The following is a 24,374-nucleotide window of genomic DNA, read 5'->3' on the forward strand; positions in this document are numbered from 1 at the left end:
ATTACGAATTTTTATGAAGTAGAAAAGTAATTTTTTTCGTATCTGAAGAAGAACTCAAAATTGGTGACATAGAAAAGAATTTCTTCTGAACTTTTAAGAGTTGTTTTAGAACAGAAATGATACGGAAAGAGAATACATTTCAAAAATCGAGAATTTAAAAAGAATTCCTTTTCAATTCTCCTTGCTATCTGGGTTGGCATAACCCAGGACAATCCAGATAACCCAGAAGTCCCAGAACGACATGGACGTCACGCATACACGTGGGACCAGTCTTCTACCACATCCATGTTGTTAGGAGAATAGGAATATAATACTCGCAGAGCCCGAATTTTTCATATTTGACTGGCTGTAGCTCAAAAACTGTTCATTAATTATTTAACACACTTCGAGCCCATTACATTTATCCGAGCCCATTATCGAACAAAAAATCGCAATATATATATGCATTTATTTTTACTCAATGAAAAGGGCTCCGCACTAATTATATAGGAAATTGTAAAATCGGCTAATTTTGTAATATGTTGTAGCTATATTAGCTACAACATTTCCTATATAATTAGTGCGGAGCCCTTTTCATTGAGAAAAAATTAATGAAAATCGATAATATAAAAATTGTCATATGGTGTCCGAACTCCCGACATAATATATGTCGCGGCAAACATCACGCACACACGCACTTCCGCGGCGGACGATTGATAATAAAAAGCGATCCTGGAGTATCTCAAGGAGACTTCGGGATGTAGCGGAATGTGCTCATAACGTGGCGGAGCGTACTTACGTTGTAATTACACGGACGACGACATCGTCGACTACGTGCTACGACGGACCGTGCAGCCGCGATAGCGGATAGACGAGGGGGTCGTATCATGTCGTATGGCTGAGGGATAAGGGATGTAATGTTCTCGCGAATGCGCAGTGTAACCGACCAATCCCAGGCCGGTTCCAGATATTAAAAGCGCAATATCGCTGCTAGCATTAATAATGGCTAGAGAAGGGACTGATTAGTAAATCCTGAGAAATTATTTCAATAAAGATGAAAATGACATAAAGTACTTCAGCATTTATTGATTCACACCTCGATGTTTTCTTATTATATTATTTATAATAATCATTATCGTCAGAATCATGTAATAATAATAATAATAATAATAATAAATCGTTATTTCGAATTATTGTACATCGATATATTATCTCATATAATATCTATATTTCATATATATGTTCTATATTAATATTAATATTTATATTTATATATTTATAGACTTCTCTATTCTGCTTCCTGATTAGAGAATAGATTTTTAAAACTCTCTATACTTTATCACCTGCCAAGAGCAAATTCTGGCAACAATAAATCGAGAAAACTATACTTGCTTAAAAAGAAAACACCTCCGTCGAACATTGTTAATTTTTTTTAACATTTTTTCCCTATTTTGCCGAAAAAACTTTGCCGTGTCCATCAAGAATTATAATCTGAGAATTAATTAATTAAAAGTTAACCTCAGAATTAATTTTCGATATCAGTTCCTATTAATAATGCATAATTTACGTTTAAATTTAATTAATTTGATTAAAATAATAGTTTCTATTAAATAATTAGAAACCAAAATTAGGTTAATTATCAATGATACGTTAAAAATAGCTGGTTTTTATCAATAACAATTAATATCGAAAATTAATAAAAAGAAAGTCCCTTACTTTCATTTCTTTTTTTTACGCAGAAGCCAGCATTATCGCATTTTTTGTGATAAAAAAAGAATTTACAGCAACATTAGTTTAAATGCATAACTTATAGAATTCGTTCTAAAGATGCAATTTCGTGTTTAAAATGGGCCTTGTAAGTCACGGACTTATGCTATGTAATAATGTAATAATCATAACAATAACAATCGTCGATGTATATAACATTAACAATTACAATCATAGCGATAAGCCTCGCTTCTGCCGCTTTCGCAGACAGGACACTATAGAATTGACTTATACCTGTTGTCCCTCTCGAAAATTAGGGATCTAGAAACCGATATAATTTCGGTGAATCAAAGGCTTTATAAAAATGTAACCTCCGTCAAAAATTTTCTTTTCCGCGAGAGAGAAATAATTAATTTATTTACATAATCCATAATTAATTTAATAATTTGTAATAAATAGATGATTATATATATATAATAGAGATCATTAATTAGCTCCAATTATTTCGTAATTTAAACAGGACCGAAAAAGCTCCTTTGATTTTTTTATAAATCAATTAAAAAACGTATATTGAAAACAATGATTTGTAGATTAAAAAATGCAGCACAGGTTTAAATTCGAACTATAATGCAGAATGTTGGAGCAATGTGTAATTACTTGCAGGAATATTTCGACTTTATTTTTGGCATTGTACAATAAATTAAAAATGACTTAAAATAAAGTCTCGAAATGTTCCTGGAGTTCATGTGTAGACCTATATACAATTTTTCTTCCAATATTCTACGCTGCAATATTATACTTCGAACTTATTTCTCGAATTCAGATTTCTTCATGATTATTTAAAATCTGTTTCTCCTTTTCCTTTAATTTTTAATCTATACAACTATACAGGATATGGAGGGATTATGTATGACACGCTTGGAAAAAGGGATGATACTTCGCGTAAAGACAAGACGAAAATAATAAGTCGAAATTAATAATAATACAACCTTTTTCATATCACATCATGTTCAAAATTTTACATTTTATATTATAAAAGTTTTCACTTTTCTTTAATTCCGAAATCTATTTCGAAATCCGACAGAATTACACCGGTTTCTTGATCTGGTTTTGATCTCTCCTTTCAAGCCTTTTTCATTAATTTTTATCACGTGACTTCCGATCGCGCAATAATTAATTCATAATTAAGAAAGGAAAAAAAACGCGATGTGGTGCTATATGCAAAAGGACTAGACGCTACATTGTTGCTGTTATCAGAATTAAATAGTAAGAAATGAAGACTATTATTGTTACGTCGAAAAAACGAAGAAGTATTTCCGAAGAAACATTTCTAGCGACTTTTTGTACTTTTTTGATTAAAGATTTGTTACAATCGCTTGTTCGTTCGCTAGAATGCGTTGTTAGATGTGTGAATACGTGTGTGGGCGCGCGTGTGTGCGCGCGTGTGTGTGCGTGCGCGTGTGTATGTGTGTGTGTGTGTGTATGTGTGTCAGCTGTTCGATAATAATCCTAACGCTTAAACATATGTGCTACTCATCTCTTTAATTTCTTTCTCATCGCTTTTTATAAAAGTTCGTACAGTGTTATATATATATAGATTTAACACGATTGTGAACCACACTTACGCGAAAAATTTAATATATTATTATTACTATATAATAATATATTATATCCCTCGCATAAAAATGAAACCATATTTTTTTCTCTTTACAGAGCAAACAGTTTTTCACAAGTCTGTTAGTTATATATTTTTTCCTATTAACACACCATTGGAGATAAACGCTCTAGATCCGCGCGATTTCGATCATTAAAAAGGGACAGATCGTTGTTCGTGTTCGACTGCTTGATTTCCTTAACGCAGTTCTAAGTTATAACAAGTGAAACGACTTAAAGACGATTATACACGGAATTTGTTGACTTTTCTAGATTACTATCCTGAAGAATTGCGCCTCAGGTATGTCGGAACTCGTGTCACTATATAAGATATTTTATATCGATCTTTAGTGGCAGATTTTTGTAGTCGAAAATTTTATAGATAAAAAGTTATCTCATTGAAGTAAATATTTTTATTTTATTTAAAATATATCAAATTAAAATAAAAACTTAAATACTTTTCTTGAAAAATTAACTCCGGCAGCAAGGACGATGTTTTACACGAAAAATTCTTTATTTTCAATTATTCGAAATTCAACTATTTATTGATTCTTATAATTGAAGATAAGAAACTTTCAATCGACAATCAATATCTGAATAATTAATTTTTAAGTGATTATATCTCGAAATTAGTTATTCAAAATATTATTGATAATCTAAGTTTTCTTCCTTCTTAGAGAGAAGACTAAAAAGTCTGCCATTAAATCACACTTATTATTTCGTTTGTCATTATAATGGAACGCGACAAACGAATGCTCAAAAATCTGTCCGAACGTTTTCGCAAAATTCCACAATATTTTGCGAGAGAAGAAGTTTCAAATTCTTTCCCTCCTCCGAGACTATATTTTTACAAACTATCTGTGAAAAAATGTTATTTTCAATAGCCTAACAATTAAATTTCTAATATTATGCAAAACGATTCGACAATTTGTAACAAACGACAATGTTTCCCACTTTCGCTCACCGTCACTGGCAATGAATTGTATAACACCTATACGTATTATTTAAACACACATCTCCATACTTATATATAATATATCCAACATTCCCTTTTCCATATCAAAAAATTAAACTCGTATTTTCTTCCCATGTTTTATCACGATAAAAAAAGTATTACATCATTTTCTTAAGTTGCGTTAACATCAGCATAATAATATGATAAAAAAATAATTCATTCCGCAAAGAAAGATTTTTGCAACAAACTGGCATTATCTTGCTATGTCATAACTAAACATTTCTGAGAAATGTATAGGTAATTTAATTGTAAAAAGATGTTTTTCCCCCAATAATGGCAATAACTCAATAATTAGTGCATTATAGTTTGATATAGTTCGTAAATCCTAATTCAAACTTTATAATTTTTGCTTGCAAAGTGATCCATAGCGATGTGACAGCGTTCTCAATTTTTTAAATGGTACATTGCCAGTGTATGGACGTAGTAGTTTCTCTGTATCGAGTTATTCATGAAAGTACGGCATTCACGTATAGTTTTCGTTTTATAATACTAACCATTTTATAATTTTCGGTTGAGAATCAACTTGTGAGAAATGAAGATGCTTCTCATGTCAGTCGTAACACTTCTCTCTTAAAATTACTGCACTACTCATCTTCGGTATCACCATCGCTACTATAATCCTGTAATGTGGGTGGTCTCGAGAAAGGTGCCTCGTTGGTTTGACTGCAATATAGAGAAAAAAGTAATTATTTATTATCGAATTATTATCACATTTATTGTAATTTTAGTCATTTTATATTCTTTATATTATTAGAATTTAAAATTATTTTTTTTTTAACTGCTTTATATTACAGTTATGATTCATTAACAGAGCTCAAGACAATTAAAAATTACTCACGCTAATCTACGATAATGATTTAACCACTCTTCCAGCATCTGCGCAACGAGCAGCGGTCTTTTGTGAAGTTTCTGCTGTGCTACCAGAATTCCACCCTCTGTTCTACATACATCCAACCACTCTTTGTAAATGGATTCTTCACGACCGATCTCATCAGTCGTGAGAAAGTGTATTGGCAGAAGCTTATGCTCACGATCCATTAGTGGCATAAAGGTGGTCTGCATCTGAATCTGTAGCTGCTCGAGTGGACTGTTGTTCCCACTCACTACCCCGTGAGTTGCGAGGGGCGGTATTCTGGACGAGGCGTAGGGCTCAATTGGAACCAACGCCGTGAAATGGCCACGGGTATAACCCAATGCGATTGGTGAACGGATGCAAAATGAAGGTTCCCATAATAGTGGTAGATAGACGCCTTCAAATCTCGCATATCCTACAAAATACATAAAGATAATTGGTATTATTCTAAATCTTACAAATCTTTAAAAAAAAAACGCTTTAAAATCGTAAAAAAGACTTTTAAAAAATCATAGAAATCTTAATTCTTGAGTTAGTCTTGAAAAAATCTTAAAGAATTAAAGAAAACAGAAAGAAAATGTTATAGTTGTAATTTTTAGAATGTACCTATATCTTCACCGCGGAAACTTTTAACATATTTAACTCCATAAACTATAATGGGTCGTCTTAAAATGTGGGCAAGGGCAAACACGTGTAATTGTTCTAACGCGCTTCCAGGTTGAGCGGCCGTTGCTAGCAAGCTTTCCCAATCTTCTTGCCACTGCGTCTCTTCTAAAGTAAAATCTAACATCCTAGATGCTTGCGAGGCTTCGTACTCTCTCCAACGAGGATAAAAGCTGAAAAATAACATTTTGTATAAAATACATGAAGCTTATTTCGACTGAATAATTGAAAAAAATGAGATATTTATTAACTAAATTGAGATTCTTTTATTTTTTAAATATAATTTTTCAAAATTATATTTTTTAATTATATTTATTTTTCTTTTTATTATTATGCTATCTATTGATTAATCTGGAAATTATATTATATATTTATTTATTTAATCGCAAATCTTACAATTGCCCAGCTTGTTGTAGGGTATCGGCGAGCGCCCTCCTGAGAGCATTGTCTCTATCGAAAACACCCCAAGTGGCTTGCATAGCAGAATCCAGAAGACAATCCCCAGCCGATCGGTTCCAGAGCGCATGTAAACGACTACCTAATCGTTCAGTAATTTCTAAAGACCAATTTAGAGCTGGCGGTTCGCCACCACCGCCTTCCAATTGCTGTTGAGCTTCCTTATCTAACAATTCCTCTAGCATCTGCTCTTGTACAATGCTCGGCAGATCTTCAACCTAAAAATATATATCCAATTTTAAATATAAAAATAACATATATATGTATATACATGCTCGCACACTTTTATACAATCTCTTCAGTAAGTTAGAATATATTACAAATAGAAGTTAAATATTTTTAAAAGTTTAAAGATTGTTTATTACTTAAAAGTAACGTTAACTAGATTAAAAGATTTACTTTTCATTTAGGTTATATTAAAATCATAATACATAATAACCTCGGCTGGCAACGCGAAGGTGGCCATATCGGTAACAAAATAACAGGGGAATGAGCCTTTGCGTAAGCGTATACTATTGGTGACATGTCGGCGAATCTGTACCGCGAGATCAGGTGCGACGTAACTCGGTACCCTTTTCACCCCCGAGCCCGAACCTTCAATTTGCGACAGCAATGTTGCTAAAATATCTTCCCTTTGAAACCTATGGAAATCCCAATTAAAATTCTATTAATCTATTAATGTTAAGAATGGTACTTTATTTAATAATATCAACTTATAGAAGTATTTATTCAAGTTATTTGTGTTTACCTAATAGCCAAGTGCACCAAGGTGTGCCCAACGTCAAACGCGCTACTTCTGTTAAGGAGCAAAACCTCAGAATGCGTCAATTGGCGGGCAGGATCGCCACCGCTCGCCAGGTAAGCTTCAACAGGAGTGTTGTCACCTTCGACAATACCGAGACAAGCGTTTAACCAACACCAATCAGTGTGGCGTCTTAACTGCTTCAATCGGCGCTCGTAATCACAGTTATTCGGAGATTGAGGAGTTGATAAACTATCGTTCCGGCTCTCCGCATACCTATGTGGACCTCTGAAATGTTAAAGATAAGTTATAAATACGCATTAAAATATATTAACAGAAGAATATTCTTTTGTAAGTATATCATAACGCACATATTTGTAACTTATTTAGAAAATATAGTAAAAAATTATGTTTATTTAAAAAAAAAAAATATCGGAATTGTTAATATCGTTAATCGTTAAATATTTCTTCTATTTATCTTTTCTGAATATTATACTTGTTATATAATGATTGTTTATTATATAACGCGTTCACATTTTACAAAATATATGAAATATAAAATATGTAATTCAATATTACCTCCTTCCTATCGCTAAATTATCCTCTCTCTGCGTCTGATGAATATAAGGTGCGTGTGGAGGCGATGGCAAACCCCGTTGACTATGCTCTCTCTCGGGACTCGGTAAAATCACCCCATTTCCCTGTGTTCCCTTATCCCTTTTATCCTTCTCCTTCGGATGACCGCACATGACGCATTTGGTCGCCTTGGGCCAGTTCTCGTAAGTACACACATGACAGGACCATTTCTCTGGATTCATATTGTACAATCTTTCCGGATGGAGATTAATTGGCGAGGGATTCAGCTGGGAATTCGATCCCGAGTTTGGTGATCCATCGGCCAGTCGCAGCGGCGCTAAATGTTCATGTAGATTCGATGCTAATGAATTGACAGACTGATTGACAGGCTTCCGGTTGCTGCACTGTACGCACCGCGTTGTATTCTGATAATTAATATAAGTGCACATGGTGCAGGCCCACTTTCCCGCCGAAGGCAGATTCTGGCTGTAATTTTGCGAAGTAAAGTTGTCCGTAGGACTTATCTGGGACACGGGGCCGGAAGCGACGTTGGAGGAACCTCTTTGGGGGCTGGGATCCCGAAGACGATAAATGTCTTCGCCCAGGAGAGGCTTGGCGCCCCTGCACATGGTGCATTTTAAAGAAGAGGGCCAATTCTCATAAGTGCAGTACTCGCAAGTCCATTTCTGCTCTGTTTCCTCGAGTCTACTGGTCATCTTCAATGGATGGAGGAATTAATCAATGGAGGTTTTGGTATCGTTGGCCGAGAGGAATGCAATACTTCTCGATGCGGAAGAAAATATTTAGTTGAAAAATGACGCCAAAATGTGCATCAGTACATTAAATATCCTAAATATCCTAGTTGAATTTTCTATGCCGCGCAGCGCATAATCTATCGGGGAGATTTGCGTCCAAGTATGTGGTTTACAGCCCAGTATACGCTATGTGATCAGCATTATGTCTGATTGTGGTGAAACAATGCCGCTAGAGATGTGCCAATGTGGCCATCAGTGGAAGAATCTGAAAAAAAAAAAAAAAAGAAATAGTAATATTTACATAAAATATAAATGTATGTGTATGTGATATGGAATATATTATTGCTCCTAGTTATATTTTCTCATGTTTCTTGCATTCAAAATAGGATTCGTTATCTAAGTGTGCAAAAAGAGCAAAAGATATTGAAAGAGCTAAAATTATAAGAAAAAAGAATGAGAAAATATACAGAAAGCATGATAAAAAAAAAATAATGAATCACTGCTATCAAGTCGAGTCATTTAGTGAAGAAAGAAACATCGGTTGATAAACTGTTTATCTCAATTATTCTTTGTCTGTTTCCTTTTACTCTTTTTTACTCCTCTACATCTAACTCCCTTTATAGAAAACTTGAGAAAAGCATGACCGAGATGAAAACAGAGCCAAATGTACAAAACTTATATGTATATAGATATGTATATAGAAAGGTGCATAAAATGCAGCTTAAATGGGACAGACATTTGGGACAAATGAAGTTGAATATTCAAATGTAAAAGGGACTGCGAGTCTCTTTAATCCCATCTTTTGCACACGTGTCTCCCTTCTATACCGAGCGTAACGCTTGTACGACTATTCTCGATATCTCATATGACTTCGAAATCACAGATATACGTAATAAGTAGATACACTTTGAATATTCGAGCATTGGAATGTTCGTCACGCGTCGCTCGCTCTTTTCAGCCGCACTTGGCGAAATTGGAGAACACGCGGCACCGCGTGACCGATCTCCCCGTATCCCTCCTTCGCGTCCCCGAGGAAAACCTAACCTGGCGGAACGGCGGAGGCGAGTTCCCCCGGTCGGAGGTGCCTCCTCGACGGGCGCGAGGAACGACAGGAAAATTTCCGGAAATCGGGAGCCTCGTGCTAATTTCGTTATTTTTTTTTTCTTCTTTTTTTTCGGACGGTCGAGAGACGCGCGACTACCTCTGGATGGTTGGGCTGCGGTAACCTTGACGTTATCCCGTGCCACCTTGTGGAGCCCCGCGCGTCGCCAGCTACCGTCACACTCGGCTGTCCTCCATGAGAGATCCCGCAGCTCGGCACTGTCCGGCCGACTCATGTACCATTCATGCACCAGCGAGCGCGCAGGTTTTCGTCAGCGCGCCGCTCGCGTTCGCGGGAACGGACAGGTAGGCAGGCAGGTAGGCAGGCAGGTTAAGCTCGCTCGCTCTCGCTTGCTCACTCGCACGCGCGCACGCACACGTACGCGCACGATCAATCTCTCGCGAGCCGCGACGCTCGGCCCTTCCTTTCCTTTTCCTTCGGGATTATCCGACGGCGACGACGACGAGGAATCGGGAACGCGAGACGCAGCGAAGAGAAAGACAAACCGCGGCGCGACGTCTCTTTTTTTTCTCTCTCTCTTTCCCTCTCCCTCTCTCTCTCTCTCTCTCTCTCGTCTCGACGAAGACACGGTAGAAGACACGAGAAGCGCGAGTCGCTGTCACCGCTGGTCACCGCGTCACGACGTCACGACATCGTCCGCGAGCGTTCGCGCGCGCTCCACGGCGTGCTGCTCCGCCCGTCACCCGATGCTGGCGTGCTGCTCCGCGAATACGACGGCGACGGCAGCGGTGACGACGACGACGACGACGACGGCGATCTCGCTCGCTGGCTGCGGAAGTAGGTTTTGACAGTCATCCGCAAACAGACGGGTGCCAGTACTGCCAACCGCTCGCGCGCCCCCTCCCCTTCTCGCCGACTACCGTTACGTCATGGGAGCATGCGCGCATGGCGATTGATGGCGATTCCGTCGAGAGTGCGCGCCGCGCGGCTAACCTCGAACCCGAAATCCCGCTAATCCCGCTAACCTCAAAAGTCCTCGAATCCTCGCTCGGCGACGATGAAGTCGCCGGTGGATCGCGGGTCTCTCGTCGGAAAAACGTAATTTCGACGGTTTCGAGCGTCTCGACATCGACAGTCAGCCGAACCTCCCCCGATCCGAGTCTTCGTCAAAAACACGCGTGTGTGAATAATCTAACCTAACTTCAGTTCTCGTCCCGCTGTTTTCACGCTTCTTTCCTTCTTCGCAGAAATCGACTTAGATAATCTAGCCGAAAAAAGATCAGATATTGAACACGATTGAGCAGTTTTTCACGATTTGCTATCTGGAAAGCTAATCTAACCTCAAACTCCGTTTTCGTCCCGTCGCGAAAAAAACGCTCTCAAAGTCGCTGATGAACCAGTGATTTCGCTGGGAAAACAAGATCCAGAGCGGTTTTATCCAATCTTCAATTATACGAATGAAGACGTCATTGTTCCCAGCTGGTTTGTTAATTATAATACCGTTACATCACGCGAGGCTAACCTCAAAATCATGTTGCGACTCCGCGTGTAATCGTGTTCCTCCACTTTCCCGTCTCGTTGCAGGACTAAAGCCATTGAAGATCGTTCGAGAGACGTTTTTTCGCTCTCGGCATTGTCGACGGTGCGCCTCGAGACATCCGTTTCTAGAAGGACGAGTAAACGTGCGATTCTCGACTTTTCGCGCGTGTATACCCTTCGACAACTCGACTCCGATTCTCATGAACAACGCCCTCGAATTAAATCTGCACGTCTGCTGCCTTTGAATCCGAATGACTTTCGCTCTATTCGATGATTCTCCGTGATAACTGTGATAAGCTTTGCACCGAAATCGAGTTTAGAGATCTCCCTCGAAAACCGCGAGAAAGACGATTGCATCGGGCACGATCGATGGGGCGATTTTTTTATTTATAATTCCTCGGAGCCCGCTGCCAATTGGGACCAGTTTGCCCAAACGTTTATCCTTGACATTTCATCAACGTGATCGCGAGATTGTTCCGCATCTGTCGGCTAGCAAATGCCATGGAAGATTTTCCCGTGTTGCTCCAAACGTATAAATAACCACATCCTTAGATCCACTTCACTTTACGGCATTTAATGCGAGTTGTTCGTTACAACTGCTTTTATTTCCGCATTTCAGTCTGCATTTAAAATAATGTAGCAAAGAGAATTAGAATAAAATACAAGGGATGCAATCAATGTGAGAAATATAAAGACCTATCTGTTTTATAGTGTTTTTGATTGAGGGAATTAAAGGATTTGGAGCGATTAGACCTCTTCAAGAATTCGCACTCAGCTAGACATGTAATTTGGATGTTACAACTACGATGCTGTCAATCGTTCTCGAAAGAAGCAATATAACGACTTTTCTTCGTCTCTCTTTCAGTGCCAGATGTTTTATTTTAAGTATGCAAAGTGTATGCAACGTGACGTAGCTAAAAACTCTCTAGCTATACACTCGTCTTGATCGCGATGACATCACTGTTCGAATCAGCTGAGACACTTCAGTAACGTGGACTGCCCGTCATCGCCGAAAAGTTTATTCAATTGCGACGTGAAAGAATTGCGATGACGAAAATTGATGAAATGGTTATCCGGGTGCTGTACGGAAGCGAGACCGGAACCGCTCAAGACGTCGCCGAGCAGATCTGGAAGAGCGCCAAAAGGTTTTGTTATTGTTCCCCTCTGGCACACGAACCTTCTCCTCTGGGAAAATTTCTGGCACACAAATCCTACTCTCATATCTTTAAATGATCTTTAAACAGACGTGATTCACCTTTATGTCTTTAACGTTTGTTATTTTTCCTATATAATTAGCTTCGCTATGAATGCGATCTTTTCTTTCTAGCTAACAATATTCAGAAGAAAGAAATCAGCGATAAAGATTCTACATTTCTGTCATATCTCTTTTTTTCGGCATTTATGTTATTCAGAATAATTTTCAATTATATATATATATATATATATAAAATAAGTAAAACGGAAAGTAAAGAAAAAATAGACAGAGAAAGCAAATGTATTATATTCCAACTCTTTATATATAACGTTTATTTTAAATCATTTAATTATGTAATTAAGTGATAACAATTAAGTGATATTTTATCTTGATAATCTACTTCTACGCTATGTACGAATAAAGTTTCCTTATAAACTCTTCGTCCATCTTTATCCATGTAAATCCTACCTATCCTATAATATCCTATCAAGAATTTCTTATTACACGTTGTTTGAATTTTAAAACAAAAATAGAAAATATTCTCTTTTGATTTAAAAAATAAATAATATTAACATTTTAATATTTGAAAAATAAACAATATTTTATTCTTTTCTTATGTAAAAAGCAGAAGAAACAGTTTGAAGTTTATGTAAATATGTATATCCTAATTTAAAACTAAAAATATATATAATTTTTTTAATTTTATAGAAAAGGATTGCAAAGCGCCGTATCATCTCTGGATGAATATGATATTCAAAATCTCCCTTCCGAACAACTGATTATCTTCGTTGTCGCAACGACTGGACAAGGAGACCCTCCAGCCAACATGAAACAATTTTGGAGACAACTATTGCGCAAAAATCTTCCAGCAACCATGCTCAAAAATCTAAAATATGGCGTACTTGGATTGGGCGACAGTTCATATTCCAAATTCAACTTTGCTGCGAAGAAATTAAACAAACGCCTTGCGCAATTAGGTGGCGAAGAATTATTGCCCATTGGACTTGCTGATGATCAGCACAATCTGGGAATTGACGCTGTAGTTGATCCCTGGATCAAAAAATTATGGGACGAAATTGTAGACGTTTTTGAAATTTCTGTGAAAGAGAAAACGAATGAAGAAAATTTAATAATCGAGAGATTTGGTGTTTCAATAATAGAAATAAATCAATTAAATCCGATACGTATTGACGAACTGTTAACAGGCAGTCCGTACCAATCAAATGCTGACATCTATGCGCAAGAAACGTTCATAAATAGCGATGTTAGAATAGGAACAATAGTCGAAAATATAAGAACCACTTCCGAAGATCACTTTCAAGATGTTAGATTAATAAACATCCAAGCGGATAATATTAAATATGATCCTGGAGACGTTATCTACATTAGACCAAAGAATACTGCGGAACAGGTGAAACGATTTTTCGACATACTACGCGAACACGAGATAAAACTGTTTCCAGACACGGTGATCCAAGTATCGGAGAAGGAGATAAAGGTTCCGTTTGTTTTAAAACGAAATTTAACTTTGAGGGAGATCGTTGAGCAATACTGGGACCTGAATTTCAAGCCACGAAGATCTACCATGCACACTTTGTCTCTTGTCAGCGACAATGAGTTGGAGAAAGAAAAACTGTGCGAATTTGCCAGTCCGATTGGTCAAGAAGAGCTTTATGATTATATAAACAGACCGAGACGAAATATTTTGGAGGTTCTCACAGATTTCCCTCACACGACCAGTAAGATGAACATTAAATTATTGTTTGAAATCATGTCGCCAATAAAGCCACGTCCTTACAGCATTGCCTCCAGCTTAGAAGCTACTCCAAATAGAATACAAGTTTTGGTAGCGGTAGTTAAATTTAAGACCAGATTGGTGGAGCCAAGATTTGGGTTATGTACAAAGTGGCTAGCAAGTTTAAAAAATAACAACAAAGTGATCTTTTGGCTGCAGAAAGGAACTTTTCGATTCAACAATGACAAGCCGATGATTTTGATTGGCCCTGGAACTGGAGTGGCTCCGTTTAGATCTTTGCTTTTGGAGAGGGCAAAAAAAGAAAAAGACCTGAAAGAATGCATCCTGTTCTTTGGATGCAGGAATGAGGATAAGGATTATCATTGCAGGCAGGATTTTGAGCGTTTATCGAGGGAGAACAATCTGAAAGTGTTCTGCGCGTTTTCCAGAGATCAGGATCGTAAAATGTAAGTAATTAAAATAAAATTGTTTTAGAATTATAATTTTTTTTATTATCTCAAATACGAAATTAAGTTACAGTTCATTATTATTTTAGCATTGATTATTATAATATAAATGTGTGTATTAAATCTTAACTTTCTTAATTGTATTTTTTAACGTTTTTCTTTCAGATATGTGCAGCATGTTATCCGCCAGCAAAAGGAGCTGTGCTGGCAATTTTTAGAAAACAATGGCAGTATTTATTTAGCGGGAAATTCTAAGAATATGCCGGACAACGTGCGCGACGAATTCGTTAGTTTAGCAAAAGAAATCGGTAAAATGACGAAGGAGCAAGCAGAAACATTCATTAAGCATTTGGAGAAGAGCAATCGATATCAAACGGAAACTTGGGGTTGACAAAACACAAAAAAATCACCGAGGCTTAGGGAAAATATTTAATAGAAAAAAATGTGTTCTTTTGTACAAAAATAAATGTATCTACATATATATCCATGTATGTGTTCAAATATATATTGTCTCTGTTTTACACAAAGGCACAAAGATTAATATATATACATTCAAATATCAAAATATGTATAATTATCTTTTAAATTGTTATATTAATTAAGCCTATTATTTTCTATTATTTTCCTAGTTGTTAGCAAAGGCTTTTAACAACTTTTATTATAAAACTATATGCTAGAGTTGCAACTGTTATGCAACTCTAGCAATTATTTACGCAAGCTAAGCAATTTTTTATCAAAAGATTCGATCTATTGTAATAAAGCATAAAGATGTAATTAATACTCGAAATAGATACGCTGCTACTTGCATTAGATACAATTACGTAACATTCTTTATAGCGCCGTTGATTGCTTTATCTTCATCACGATTATTTAAACAATCATGAGGTCACCAGCTTCCATATAATTATTGGGTCTATCCATACAGCCGCGTGCATGTTAAAAAAATCGACCAATCGTCGGTACAAAGCGGAACGATGTCGCAGCGCGTATGCTCATCCGTGTTACACGCCTAATTGGCTGGTTTCTCCTACGTGTATAATTCACGCCGCGATGCAAGCACGTTTGAATAGACCTTAAAAGAAGCGAGACTCGTAATTATCGATGCTGCTCGATCGCATATTCATTTTAGCCGCGCTTCTTGCATTCGCGAAAGAGATCGTACTCCGGAGAGGAGGAAAAAAAGAACTCGAAAGACGAAAAAAAAACACGGCTGAAATCAGTGAAATCGCGAATGCGGGCGTAAATAGGGGGAACGTCACGTCACGCTCCATCGAGCGCGATTTATCGCGCATGATTTATTAATATATCGGCGCTCCCAACAGTCCCAACACTCCCAACTGCGAGTTCGCGGGCATTCGACGGCCGTCGCGTGTCCAATGTCCACGCGAGTGTGAGTATCCGTGTTTTCATCTTTTTCTTTTTCTTTCCTCGTCCCGTCGAACGATCGAAACGTACGGAGACTCGTCGTCGCGCGGCTATTTTTACGCCTTTTACCTTTCGTCCTTTTCGAACGTCGCACCCTCGTGAGCGCTCGGCGCTCTTCGGCGCGCTTCGGCGCCGCGCCGTATATCTCGAATATCTCGATGAACTCGTAGCTCGTAACCTCCCCTCTCGCGACCTAACCTAAGCGGAGTGTGCCGTTGCCGTGCAGTACGGAAAAACATGGTACGGTCGCTCGCGTGCCGCCGTCCCGCAGCGCTCCCGGTATCTCGTACGATCTCGGCTCAACTCCGTTTACTTCGTCGCTGACTGCAACCCCCTTTTTTTCTTCCCTCTCTTTCTCTCTCTCTCTCCCTCTCTTCCTCTCGCGCCCAGTGTGCGAGGCCAGGCAAACAAACAAAACCGCACGGAACCGCGCTCGAACCTCGAACCGTCGGCCGATGGACGTTGGCACGTGATTCTTTTTCTCGCCACGCACCCACCCTTCGGGCGGCCCATTAACGTCAATCGCCGGCAATAAGCCTGGCGAATCGCTCTCCGGTTAATCCGGTAGTCGAGCGCGAGAACGAGCAACGCAAAAAAAAGGTTCGCCCGGCGTAAGGTCTGTCTATTCTCTCATCGGCCACGCTCTTCCTAACTCCCTTTAACCTACCTGCTCTGCTGCGAGACGCGCACGGAATACCTACACACGTCCGACTTGTCTCGTAATCTAGACTAGCGTAGAGGAGAATTTATATGTTTATCACGCTCGCTTTAATATTTTGCTTGCTTGACCTACATCAAGAGTACTTGCACGAGGTATATCGAATCCCTTGATTGCGACATTGATATCATATCTGGGTCATTGTACATACGTAATAGAAGATATTTTATTTTCTAATTCATTTTTGCGATTTATAAAGATGTTACACTGATACTGTTAATTTCTTCTTTATTTAATTTACTTATGTTAGAAATATTGAGTGTATTCGGATTTAATTATTAAACTAGTATGATCATATTTGTATAAGATATTAATATTATGTTAGCGTTTGTAGTTTGCTTAAAATCAAGAAATATAATTTATTTTTATAATTCGAATTTTTAGAATTATTTACTGATATTTTTGATAATATTTTTGATGATATTTTTATATTTTGACACTTGTGTTAATCTCTACAATAATAAGATTCTAAGAAAATTTGGCATGGATATCACCTCATATATTCTTTGTGATTCATAAAAATGCAAATTTTTATGATTTAAGGATCTTAACGATAACGGCAAACCTCAACAATTTTATGAAAATTTTATATACAATGTCACCAAAGATACCACAATTAAAATAAATACTGTTTTTCCAGACGAGGACAAAATCGTGCAGTGGAGTGCAGAAAGTGCTTATAAAATTACACTCTTTCTGGACCGGTCATTGAGGGATGCACTAAAGTCGTCGCAGTTATTACCGAAGTCGTCGTCGAAGTCAATAGCTTTTGAAGAACCTCTCTTTCGTAACGGAAACAAAATCAACAAAAAAGGAATATGGCGGGCACTTACACGAAGAAGGAATTTGGTGCGGGGCCTGAGGAGCAGACTCTTCTGAAAGACTCCAATGGGACCCGCATCGTACCTTCGAAAGGTAATGAGACCGCAGTACGCCGTCTGTTGCATCCGCCGTCATGGCTACGGGGGAATGCAGCATCTTTCTTGTAGTTTTATTTTCCCACTGTACAGTTGCTCAAACCAGTCTGTACAAGAAGCTTTCAGGCTGTGGACTTGGCATCCTTGGCATTGACAGTGAAGTATTTGTGGGTTTAACATTGGTTCGTAGTTTGTTGAACTTGATACAAAAACATATCTCATTAATTTAAATCTGATAATAATTGTATAACATGCGACGGCTGAACAAACTGATTTAATCGATATTAGTATCTAATTTATCATTTTGATGTTGCATGATAGATATATAATACTTATGATTTAAGATAATTCAGTGAAGTTTAAATAATTGATTTTGAGTTATTCTTAGTGAGAAATTTAAATAAATTTTAAATAATTCAATCTATGGAACAAAATTGCAATTGCAATATTATTGTATCAACATCTAAATGTTTAGATTGAATTTAACATATTGTGAATTGTATTTCGTACGACTAATAATTAGAGAGTCATAATTGTATTAACTATGTTATTGAAATAATTTTAGGTTTAATAATACACTCGTAGAGATTGATTCATTTTTAATAAAGTTAATAAATTATCTTTAATCTCGAAAATTAAATTATCTTAAATATCAAAAATCAAGAGAACATGTTTATTTTCTTGGACTCTTGAGAATTTTTCTGAGCTATCATTTATCTAACTCTATTATAGTACAATTGAAGATTGATAAGATATTTTGAAGACAAAAGGTCTTTTTCATTTTGGAGTGCATGTTTATTACTTGCTATCTTATTGCTTTGTAGCAGATAACCATAAGTACATTTAAAATTCTTAGAAGTCTTATTTCAGCAAAATATAAAGAGAAAATTGATTTTAAACTCACTAAAAATATTAAAAAATAATTATAAAATAATGTACAAGATTTAAAATAATCGATATGTTTATTCATAATTTTATTACATATTGGTTTATTTATGTATTTTTTTCTCTTCTCTATCCTCTTATTTATTTTTTATATTTACATTATTTATACTTTTACTTAGCATACAGCTTTTTGTAACTTATCAATCTTTCTTGCATTGCTTGTTCATTACATTGTATATTTAATTGTTAATATTAATAACTCGGTATTATTCATAATTGTGAAAAGTATATACAGTAATAATGTTACTAACAGCGTTAAAATATATTTCATTGTAGCTCCTATAAGAGAATCACATTCTCTTGTGCATAAAGTTTTATTTTGCTGATGTGACATGCTGATTTAGCTAAATGAATATGAGAGCCTATTCTGTAGTCACTAACAGTCATAAGCGCGAGACTTGAAGCAGTGTTTCTAATTCCCACGGCAATCAGTAAAAAATCATTATCAATAATTTATAATCCACTGAGCAATGATATAATCTTTCTTTATTACTTATTTTGCTAAAATCCATTTAAATAATTAAGTGCAAGGAAAATGGCTGTAACAGGTAGTTGACAATTTCTTTCTCATATATAATTGACATAAGTACATAATTTTTTATATTTACATAGATTCTGTACTATATAATGATTACCTATAATCAAATCTGTTTGTCTTATACGAGTTATACGTTGAATTTACTTTATTACTTATTGAGAATAATATTTATATATTATATTTTTATTACTTTATTTATATATTTATGTAGTTTTGTATATTAGCAATTTTGCTAATACTAGCTTTGTAAAAGATAATTTATAATCGTCTTTTTTACAAGTTTTATTTGCTCATCTTATAACACTTTTCTTCTGCTTGTTAGTAATTGATAATCAATTACTGTACTATACATACATATTACTTTTTATTACGTTAATTATTATCTATCTTTTTGTATAAATTGTTAATATTTCGTGTATTTATGTATTACGTCTTCATAGTGCATCAATTGATCTTAATGAGTCAATTGATTGTGACATTCCATTATAGCGACTGTACGTAATTATCTTTTTTTTTTTGTAATCAGCTATCTCAATTACTTCTCTTACTCTTTTTCTCTTTAAGATATCTCTCGAGGTGCTATTTATATCCAAATCTTTCTTGCCTTTTATACTTAAGAACCATATTAATTTGAACATCTCAATATTGTTTTATTAGAATTATTTTTTTAATTCTTTGTGATAAAAGTCAGAATTTATTAAATTTTGAATTTATTTGCAATATATCTTTTTAAAATTAATAGATATATTTAATATACCTTTAATATATATATAGTAAGATATTAATTTCTTAAATTTAAGAAGAATGATTTAAGAATGTTATATTAGCTTAGGTAATTTAATTCCTTAATTTGAAAATTTAAGAAAGAAAAATCTGAATTTGATTCAAACAGAAACTTTTTTATTTTAATTTAACGTTAAATAAAAAATTATTTTTTAAATTAAGTGTTAATGTAAATTACTTTTTGAATTTATAATTAATGTAATAATAGTGATATTGGCAACAAGATCTAATATTATAAATAATACACGTAATATAAAATATTTAGCAAATCTTTGAGATTGACGACTTAATTTGCATTTAAGGTTCAGAACCTGTACGTCTTTCACCGGGATGGGAAGGTACAGGTAGACCTGACGACGAATTGAATTTTAAAGGCGTTACAATGGATCAAGCAGATCTTGAATTGAATCCTCCTAGAGATAGGTATAATTATATGTTTATTAATATTTGTTTGACAAAAATTACTTGTTTATATTACAAAATTATACGTAAAATTTATATTATTAGAATAATGTATAAAATTTTGTACGTAATAATATTGTAATAATATCGTAAAAATATAGTTGATTTAAGTAAAGTTATATTATTTTGTATTTTGTTTTAGATTAAATTTAGTATTTTTCATATTGGTACTGCATGGAATCGGTGCCTTGATGCCATGGAATATGTTTATAACAGCTAAACAAGTAAGCCAAGTATAATGATTTATAATAATTGCACTAGTTAAAATTATAATACTACATATATATACATATATACATAATTGCCATATATTTGCAGTATTTTGTCGGATACAAATTGTCTAAGGAATATACTGGTGTAGATACGAACTATGCGACGAATTTTCTAGCATATCTGGGATTTGCATCACAAGTACCGAATTTGTTATTCAACTGGTTAAATGTATTTTTACAATTTGGGTATGTATACAAAATAAAATATACATTTTGCAACAAAAATATTTTATGTCTCCTTAATTGATATACACCTTTGTTATAATATTAATGATTTTCATTTAATTAATGATTATTAAATAATAATGCGCTTTACTAAAGAGATGTTTCTGACTTTTCAGAGGTAACTTGACGACGCGCATAGTATGGAGTATCTTTGTTCTGGTCTTGATATTTGTCTTTACTGTCGTCTTGGCAATGACTGACAGTTCTGACTGGTCCGGAGTATTCTTCTGGATTACTATGGTATCCGTTGTTATATTAAATAGTAAGTAACTTCTTTATTATTAATTTATCAATATTTAAAACTATTAAATGTTTAATAAATTATATTAAAACTAATATAATAACTAATAAACAAAGATATGTGTAATTATTAATAAACATCGTTACGTTATTAATTCTTGATATTTAAATTGTGCATAATTGAAAATTTATGTTTTAGCTGCCAATGGCATTTACCAGAACTCGGTGTTTGGAATGGCAGCTAAATTACCCATTAAGTACACGGGCGCTGTTGTTTTAGGCTCAGTAAGTATCACATCAATCACATCTGATAAAGAGCTGCATAATGTAAAGACATTTGTCATGTGTTATTTTCAGAATATCAGTGGAACTTTTACAGCTATAATAAACTTCCTAGCGCAAATAATGGCTCCAAACGCGCGCACCGCCGCCATATATTATTTCATCACGGCTTTGTTCATTCTCTTGGCTTGCTTTGACACATACTTTGCACTTCCAATTAACGTAAGATTCTTATTAAAAATGAATTTTTAAATTAGTTATTTATAAATTTATTAATTAATACAGTGGTTTATTAACTTTCGAACTAAGTATATAAAGAAATTGTTTAACTAATGTTAATAAATTGTATTGCAGAGGTTCTATCGATATCACGAGCTTCTCCATCAGAAAGAGATGAATAAAAGACAATTAGAGAGCAGTTCAAGAGGAAAACATAAACCTAAACCAGCCTATTGGCTGGTGTTCAAGGCGTGTTTCCCACAATGCTTCAACACATTTTTAATCTTCTTCGTTACTTTAGCGCTTTTCCCATCTGTCCAATCCGATATACGTTCTTCAGATGAGAATTTTGTGGTTCCATCTGACTATTATAGCAGCGTTATGTGCTTTTTAACGTTCAATATCACCGCCATGCTGGGAAGCTCGATTGCATCATTAGTTCAGTGGGTATGTAGGCTCCCAGTTTTATATATCACATTTTATAATATCATATTTATATTTTACATTTCTTACATGGTTTATTATATTGTTGATACAAAATTATAGTTGATAAATATCTTTGATACGTACTGTATAAATTCTACTTATTTATTAATTCTTTTACAGCCGAGCAAGAGATATCTGGTGATCCCAGTGGTTCTGCGACTTGCTTACATACCGTTATTCTTGCTCTGCAACTATCACCCGGCTGAAACAAAAAGAATATTGCCGATACTTATCAATAATGATTGGGTGTTCTTCGTCATTGCCGTTACTATGGGCCTTAGTAGCGGCTATCTGTCGTCATTATCGATGATGTATTGCCCTAGGTAAGCATGATTAATGAAAAATAAAGAGAAAAATTAAAAGATACATGAAATTTATGTGACTTTGTATACAATATATACATATACATACAATGTTACTACACGATATTTTGTATTTAGAATGGTGGATTCGCAGTACGCTTCGACAGCTGGCATGTTTGGGGCAGCGTCTTTGATCACGGGGATTTTCACGGGAATTCTATTTTCCATGGTGATGCCTTCTCTCGTGGCCAACGTGACATTTTGATCGTTTTAAAGTTAAGATTCAGCATCGCGATATGCTTATATATTAACTCAGGAGCTAGAAAAAAGATTAAAAATTAAGAATGCACAGTTTATCTTTCACAATTACAAATTAATATAAAATAATTTAAAAACTTGGAGAAAGAACAATGTCGAAGAGGATAAGTAAAATGTTATTTCTAAGAACAGCTCGAGAAAAGAAATAATATTTCAGAAACGGAAGTTACTTTCTTCGACACGAATGAGAGAAGTGTTTTGGAGAATGCTCTTTGCTTATATATACGTTAAACATATACGTATAAATCTATATATACATATATCTCTAATCTACAATTCTTTAAATAACAAACTATAAGGATGAACTTTTAAGTAAAAGCCGTTTGAAGTAATGCGTGTTTTTTATAGGTGTGTGGCTTGAAGTTTCTATTGATTGATGATTTTTAAAGTCCCGTTAATAGGAGAAATAGAAATACGAAAGTAAATTAAGACCATGTAAAGTGCATTAATGACACAATCTGATCGTCTTACAACAGATTTGTATAGGAAATACCGGAATCCATGGTTTTATGAGGTTATAGAAACTAGGTCTACTATATTACTACTGCCCCTATTACTAAAACCGGACCAATAAGCCTTATTAATAAAAAGAAGCTATGCGTCGCTTCAGTTTTTGTATTCAAATAGTAATCGCTAAATCATTAAATTTATCAGGAAGATCACGTATAAAATCTGTATAATTCGTTGCGCGTTTAACGCTATATACATATAACGTTCATTTATTACGATCACATTTAAAAGAGAATGAAAACATTTAATACAATTATTATCGAATTATTTCTCATATAGCACTAAACACGCAACGAGAATATATCTCTTAATGGATAAGCATTACATTTTCAAATAGAGTTTACGCTAAAGTTGCCATGCTGAATTTTTCTGCAGAGAATATTTCGTTTTTAAATTAGTCTGGTCATAGATATGTTACAGTATGAAACTAATTTTAAAGACGAGATAATTTTAAATGACAATTCTCAGCATTCTACAAATTAAACAATTATATATATGATTTTACTTAATTATATTAAAACTAAATTTACAATTTCGAATTGTCTAAATTCTGCAGCTTGAATCTGGTAAAATTAAAAGTCAACATAATTACAAATAATACAAAATAAAAGGCCAAGTCTGATAATTTCTTTACATCATAATAGAATGTAACAAGATCTGATGTAATAGTCTTGTAATGAATTTTTGTTTTATTTGTAGCATTATATTCTACTCCGCAATTACAAGGTTGTATTTTTTTTACTTTTTTTAGTACTATTTGGTATTTTATTTAATATTTTTACTACATATTGATATATATTGTATTTCCATAAAGATTTGCAGTATTTCGAATTTTTTTCAGAAGTCATAATGAAGTCATTTTAAAACAATTCTTCTACTTTTTGGTCTCATGATATTTTCAATTAAATTTTAAAATCATCAAATTTTAGTATGCTTTTATAAACTTTCTGTTTTGCAACAGTTAGAACAAATTATACTACGTTACGAGAAATGATGCAGGAGAGTTAAGACTGTTGGCCATCCAATTGATACTAGTCCTCTCACAATTTTGACGACGAGCTTTCCACCTTATATTTATAGATTAATAAACGACGATTCTAGAAATTGGAAATATAGTTACATTTTTTTGGGCTATGATTATGTTGTATTTGTAATAATGATGTAATCTTTTTTCATCATATGTATACAAGATTGTCATCTGTATACATGCTTATGTTATTTATGCTTTATGTATGTCGATAAAATTCATGTATTTTACGCATTTTAAGTGGTCGTGAGATTAAGCTATACTCTGCTATACAATACTCTTCCATTAAGCTGTACCTGGACAATCT

At 34.9% G+C, this 24,374-nt stretch overlaps 2 protein-coding genes across 14 annotated transcripts; one reads left to right on the forward strand and one right to left on the reverse strand.

Annotated features, from left to right (window-relative positions):
• Window positions 1-2,659: 2,659 nt before the first annotated feature.
• On the reverse strand, window positions 2,660-11,489 carry LOC112459423 (ubiquitin thioesterase trabid). Of its 5 annotated transcripts, none has more exons than XM_025023504.1 (8): window positions 10,985-11,489; window positions 7,648-8,664; window positions 7,075-7,356; window positions 6,766-6,967; window positions 6,267-6,544; window positions 5,814-6,043; window positions 5,193-5,622; window positions 2,660-5,017 (listed from the first exon to the last, which is right to left on the reverse strand). In XM_025023504.1, the coding sequence occupies exons 2-8, from the start codon at window positions 8,358-8,360 to the stop codon at window positions 4,939-4,941; spliced, it is 2,214 nt and encodes a 737-aa protein (XP_024879272.1). In that variant the 5' UTR covers window positions 8,361-8,664; window positions 10,985-11,489; the 3' UTR covers window positions 2,660-4,938. The 5 variants fall into 5 exon arrangements, with proteins under 5 accessions (XP_024879272.1, XP_024879270.1, XP_024879269.1 ...); XM_025023502.1 differs by lacking the exon at window positions 10,985-11,489 and adding an exon at window positions 9,626-10,299; XM_025023501.1 differs by lacking the exon at window positions 10,985-11,489 and adding an exon at window positions 9,601-10,299.
• A 542-nt stretch (window positions 11,490-12,031) lies between these two features.
• LOC112459424 (NADPH-dependent diflavin oxidoreductase 1) lies at window positions 12,032-23,821 on the forward strand. 9 transcript variants are annotated; one of them, XM_025023514.1, is made up of 12 exons: window positions 12,032-12,146; window positions 12,905-14,398; window positions 14,564-14,646; window positions 20,030-20,147; window positions 20,329-20,410; window positions 20,505-20,644; window positions 20,800-20,945; window positions 21,123-21,208; window positions 21,281-21,427; window positions 21,560-21,871; window positions 22,031-22,233; window positions 22,351-23,821. In XM_025023514.1, exons 1-12 carry the CDS (start codon window positions 12,049-12,051, stop codon window positions 22,475-22,477), a joined length of 3,036 nt encoding a protein of 1,011 aa, XP_024879282.1. In that variant the 5' UTR covers window positions 12,032-12,048; the 3' UTR covers window positions 22,478-23,821. The 9 variants fall into 9 exon arrangements, with proteins under 9 accessions (XP_024879282.1, XP_024879275.1, XP_024879278.1 ...); XM_025023507.1 differs by lacking the exons at window positions 12,032-12,146; window positions 12,905-14,398; window positions 14,564-14,646 and adding exons at window positions 15,521-15,788; window positions 17,182-17,456 and having other exon boundaries at window positions 20,027-20,147; window positions 22,351-22,477; XM_025023510.1 differs by lacking the exons at window positions 12,032-12,146; window positions 12,905-14,398; window positions 14,564-14,646 and adding exons at window positions 16,012-16,063; window positions 17,182-17,456 and having other exon boundaries at window positions 20,027-20,147; window positions 22,351-22,477.
• The last annotated feature ends 553 nt before the right edge of the window (window positions 23,822-24,374 follow it).

This window comes from Temnothorax curvispinosus, unplaced genomic scaffold (genome assembly GCF_003070985.1).
Source record: "Temnothorax curvispinosus isolate PA1 unplaced genomic scaffold, ASM307098v1 QBEX01009828.1, whole genome shotgun sequence".
NCBI classification, from domain to species: domain Eukaryota; kingdom Metazoa; phylum Arthropoda; class Insecta; order Hymenoptera; family Formicidae; genus Temnothorax; species Temnothorax curvispinosus.

Bases quoted from the DNA above. Each gene is read 5' to 3' on its own strand.
- LOC112459424 (XM_025023514.1), top strand. From the start codon at position 12,049: ATGACGAAAATTGATGAAATGGTTATCCGGGTGCTGTACGGAAGCGAG. The intron at 20,411-20,504 runs GTAAGCCAAGTA...ATATATTTGCAG, and splicing joins TGTTTATAACAGCTAAACAA to TATTTTGTCGGATACAAATT. The intron at 20,946-21,122 runs GTAAGTAACTTC...TTTATGTTTTAG, and splicing joins ATCCGTTGTTATATTAAATA to CTGCCAATGGCATTTACCAG.
- LOC112459423 (XM_025023504.1), bottom strand. From the start codon at position 8,360: ATGACCAGTAGACTCGAGGAAACAGAGCAGAAATGGACTTGCGAGTAC. The intron at 6,968-7,074 runs GTAAACACAAAT...GGATTTCCATAG, and splicing joins TTGGTGCACTTGGCTATTAG to GTTTCAAAGGGAAGATATTT. The intron at 5,018-5,192 runs GTGAGTAATTTT...TCTATATTGCAG, and splicing joins AATCATTATCGTAGATTAGC to TCAAACCAACGAGGCACCTT.